At 56.6% G+C, this 4,466-nt stretch overlaps 1 protein-coding gene across 1 annotated transcript; it reads right to left on the bottom strand.

Moving 5' to 3' along the window:
• Nucleotides 1-966: 966 nt before the first annotated feature.
• ZNF575 (zinc finger protein 575) lies at nt 967-4,254 on the bottom strand. Its single transcript, XM_045845060.1, has 5 exons — nt 4,087-4,254; nt 3,718-3,962; nt 3,335-3,440; nt 2,703-2,810; nt 967-2,195 (listed from the first exon to the last, which is right to left on the bottom strand). Exons 4-5 carry the CDS (start codon nt 2,779-2,781, stop codon nt 1,537-1,539), a joined length of 738 nt encoding a protein of 245 aa, XP_045701016.1. The 5' UTR covers nt 2,782-2,810; nt 3,335-3,440; nt 3,718-3,962; nt 4,087-4,254; the 3' UTR covers nt 967-1,536.
• Between the last annotated feature and the right edge of the window lie 212 nt (nt 4,255-4,466).

Raw genomic sequence — 4,466 nt, 5'->3', positions numbered from 1 at the left:
CTGGGCCCACTGGAGTAATCAGGATAATCTTCCCACCTCAAAATTCTTAATCACATCTGCGAAGTCCATTCTGCCATGTGTAAGCTAACACACAGATTCTGGGGATTAGGATGAGGACAATTTAGGGGGACCATTCTGCCCACCACAGGGTCCCACTTCATTTTTTCCCATCTCAGCTCACAGATTAGTCTGTCCTTTCTCCACTCATCTACAATGGGGGTTGGCAAGCTGTAGCCCATGGGGAAAATCTAGCCCACCTGCTATTTTTGTAAATAAAGTTTTATTGGAACCCAGCCACGAATTCACTAATGTATCATGTGTGGCTACTTTTACGCTGTGGTTGTGGCAGACACTGTATAGCCTGCAAAACCTAAGAATACATACTATCTGGCCCTTTCCAGAAAGTTTGCCAACCCTGGTCTACAGGGGGTGGGGTTGTCACATGTCAGGACCAAGGGTCACCTACTTGTTATTCAAAATGGACTTGGCCTCTTCCCTCCCCCCTGCCCCCACCACTACTTGGTTACTGCCCACTTCCTTCACTAGACCAGGTCTGCCATGTTTCCTGCTGTGTTCTCAACACCTTGTGCAGGTCCTAGCGCATTAGGTGCTCATGTGTAGAACAAAGAGCAGTCCAATGTTAGCTTGATCGTCTGATTTTAGAGTGGGAGAACCTAGCCCCAAGGAGGACACTGACCTTGCCTGAGATGGTGATGCTTGCACCCCGACACGGGCCTTGTTACAGGTAACGCTTCCGTTTCACAGATACGGCTTCTGAGTCCAGAGACGAGACAAAGGTTGTCCAGGGCCCCTGGGCTGTACCTAGTGGGTCAGGCTGGCTCCAAAGTTTGGGCTTTACTTATGTTTTTATACTCTCAGTAATATAACCCTTGTTCTTGATTTTTATCATTTATGTTAGGAATCTTTCCATGCTCGTACCTGTAGGGCTGACTTTTTTTCCTACAGCTACACCTTCCATTCTGCGGTGGTGCTGTCATTTACTAGCTGGTCTGGTGACGAACACTCAGGTTCTCCCCCCCTTTGGGCACAGCCACTGCGATGCAGTGAACGTCCTTGCCCTCGTGCCTTGCTCATGCACTTGCATTTATACGATAAATTCCTAGAAGTGGAATAGTTGACACGAGCATGTGTGTGTTTCAGTATTTTACAGATACAAACGGCCAACATAGAGGCGCCAGTTAACTTAAGGACAGAGCCTGTTTCCCCGAACTCCTCACCAACCCACCATGCGAGCAGACTTCCTACCTTAGCCAAATCAATAGTCGGGAACAACCAGAACCAATTTGTTCACACCACAGCTCCAGGGCCACGCTGGGGCGGATTAGCTCCCAGTGGGTGACACCTTCCCTTCCCCCAAACGGGTGAGCAAAGTGTTTCTTTGCCCTTTAAGTCAGCGCAGTGTGAGGCGCCAACCTCGCGGTCAACTAGAAGAGGCAAGTCTGTGCCGCCCGGTTTAGAACCACCTCTTTATTTCCTCGGGCCACCGGCAGAGGGGGCCAGTGAGCCCAGGGGGGCTCACTCCCGCTCCCCCTGACTCTCGGCCGGGTGGTGGCTGCGTTGGTGAAGGAGCAGGAGGCGTCTCTGACCAAAGGCCTGGCCACAGCTGGAGCAGTGGTGCCGGGCGGTGGCCTGGCCACCCGGCGCGGTGGGGGGGTCGTGACATAGGCGATGGGCGGCCAGTTTGGAGGGGAATGAAAAAGCCTTGGGACAGTGTGGGCAAGGATAGGGGCGGGCGTCCGTGGCATGGTGTGTGTGTCGGTGGGCAGCTAGTTTGGAGGGGTAGCAGAAGGACTTGGAGCAGTCAGGGCACGGGTAGGGGCGGGTGGGCGCATGGGTCCAGAGGTGGGCTGCTAGCTTGGATCGGTGGCCAAAGGCCTTTGGGCAGTGAGGGCACGGGTGTGGGCGGGCGCCGCTGTGCGTGAGGCGGTGGGCTGCCAGCTTGGAGGGGTAGGAGAAGGCCTTGGGACAGTCGGGGCACGGGTGAGGGCGGGCGCCTCCGTGTGCCAACCGGTGCGTGGCCAGCTTGGACGGGTAGGAGAAGGCCTTGTCACAGTCGGGGCAGCGGTGCGGGCGCTGGGGCGGGGGCCGCCTGCGGGGTCGAGTCGGCGCCCCCGAGGATGCAGCAGGCCCTGTAGCCGACTTGTGGGGCTTCTTGGACGAACCCTGGTGGGGAGCTAGGGGACAGTAGGGCTGATGGGCTCCTGGCAGCAGACAACTCCCTAAGTCTAGGCTAGGGTTCCCCCACCCCAGCCCACTTTGATATTCGAGTGTATCTGGGCACTCAAGTGTCATACTGAGATTCCTCAACTGTCATGTTCCTGCTCTCGACCCCTGTCATCTATCATCCTAAGGGATGCCAAAGCATTACCTACCTGTATCCCCAAAGCTAAGGCTTTTCCAAAGCTACTTAGGTGTCTGCTTCTCTATCTTCCCAAGTGATCACCCTGAAATTCTGCATGTTATGTTCCTTGTCCCTCCTGTAATTCCCTGGGCCCTAGAAATGGTCACGAGGGTCCCCCTAAGCCAACCAGGAGGATGCCCAGAACGTCACATTTTGGGGATCCCAAATTGTCATCACCCTGGGCCCTCAAATTTTCACCCTGAGACATCCTCAAAATGCGATTCTCTTAGCCCAGCTCCTAGAGAATGTCCCCCACCCACACAGCCGTGGCCGTTCTCACCTCCTTTGGTCACTAGTCCCTTGCCGGCAGGACTAGGATCGGTGGCTGCAGTGGCGGGCTCGGCTTCTCGTTCCAGCATCTTGCTGGCCCAGAGACCTAAAGGAGGACCTGGGGGCGGGGGCAGGGAGGAGCGTCACTGGTGATTATCAGGCTAATGAGGATAGGGCTGCAGGGCCTAAAATCAGGGGTTAGTCTGTTTAGGGGTCTGTTTAAGTCTGGGACCCTAAATTGGAGGTGGGAGTTGCAGGAAGGCGGAGCCTAAGAGCACCGTGGGCGGGCCTATGCAAATCCCACGCAGATACATTCCCTTTGCCACTTAGACCCAGGGTTGGAACCTCGGAACCGAGTACTACCTAGGCCTCTACTACTCACACTCAGCAACGATCCTGGGCGTGGAGAGGGCGGAGCCTATGCCCACAGTGGGCGGAACCTCCCCACCAGAACCTCCCAGGGAGAGGTACTTATGACCGGAATGGCCGGAGCTACACTAGTAGGACCCCAAGTCGCCTGCTCTGAAGCTCAGACCCAGAGAAAGGGCGAAAGAACTCAGTAGGCGGGTCTTCTGCGACTTTCCCAGGGCAGGGGCCCCAGAGCTCAGTGAGTGGAATTTCACGTCGAAGAGAAAGCTTTACCTCGGTTTAGTCTCAATCCATTGACGCCTGGACCGCTAAATTTCTTCCTTGCTGAGGAATTGCATCCCCGGCATGGAGTTGGGGCCGTGGAGGGTAGAGGAAAGACCTGGAGGAAGATACAGAAAGAACGTGGCGTGTGTTGTGATCCAGAGTCTTAATGGACCTCTCACTCCAGATCTCAAGCGTCTGGGCCTCAATGCACCCCAAGGGATCATGGCATTCGGGCACCAGTGCACCCTCCCAAGGCTCAGACATCTATGCAGTCCCTCCGGAACCTATGCATCAGCATCCTAAACGATCCCACTCCGGGAGATCCTAGCATTCTGCCCCTAATCCCTGTCCAGGAGACCGAGGTGTCTGGATCGGGGCGCCAGCATTCTCACCTGCGGACCGCCCCTCCCTGGGGGCGGGGCTCTGGGCTCCTCCCGCGGTGGCCTCTGTCGCAGCCGCGCTGCCCGCGCTGCCCTTCCACACGGAGTTGTTGCAAGCCGCGTACCCAGCGACCACAGGGGAGGGCGGGGAGTGCTCGCGAGCGGCTGGGCCCAGTCTCATTTCCACTCCCTCCTCCCACGTTGTGCCAGTGGGGGCGTCAGTACGCATGCGCAATCGCAGTCCGAGGAGGCAGTGGCTGCCGAGACAGAATGGATGGAAAGAGTGGGTGTGAAAGGCTGGCAAGTCGGTGAGCGAGCGCAGAGCCGCGGGCGGAAGGACCGTAGGCAATAGGAAAGTGTAGAGAGGTTTGCAGGACCTACGGTGGCTGACAGGAGTCAAGAACGTGCAGGAGTTAACATGGAGAGCTGCGTGTACACCTCATTGAGACAGCTCCCAGCACTGGCACCTTCCCTTTTCTGTGTCCTACTTCCTTTCAAGCATTCCGCTGGGAGCCTGAATTCCGTCTCCGGAGGCATTTCAAGAGCCGGTTGCCCCATCCACCCTTCACTGCGTTTCTAATTCCTGGAGAGAGGGCGGGGCGGGGTGGGCTCGGGGCGGAGCTGATGCCCAATAAAAAGCACATTATTTGCATAGCTCCCTGGCACCCTTCGTCATTGGGTTATTCCAGATTCTTTGCCCCTCTCACCCCAATGGCATGACCCAGGGGAGCGGGGATGAGGGAGGGGTTCTCGAGGTACCC

The sequence above is a fragment of the Phyllostomus hastatus genome, unplaced genomic scaffold (genome assembly GCF_019186645.2).
Source record: "Phyllostomus hastatus isolate PE091 unplaced genomic scaffold, TTU_PhHast_1.1 phas_contig_468, whole genome shotgun sequence".
NCBI lineage: Eukaryota > Metazoa > Chordata > Mammalia > Chiroptera > Phyllostomidae > Phyllostomus > Phyllostomus hastatus.
Note: the sequence above shows the minus strand (reverse complement) of the source record. Positions and strands in the feature narration are given on the sequence as shown.

What these genes read in the sequence shown, in the direction of transcription:
- ZNF575 (XM_045845060.1), bottom strand. Translation starts at nt 2,781, where the DNA reads ATGCTGGAACGAGAAGCCGAGCCCGCCACTGCAGCCACCGATCCTAGT. An exon ending in GGGACTAGTGACCAAAGGAG is followed by an intron (nt 2,196 to 2,702) that starts GTGAGAACGGCC and finishes ACTGTCCCCTAG; the next exon opens with CTCCCCACCAGGGTTCGTCC.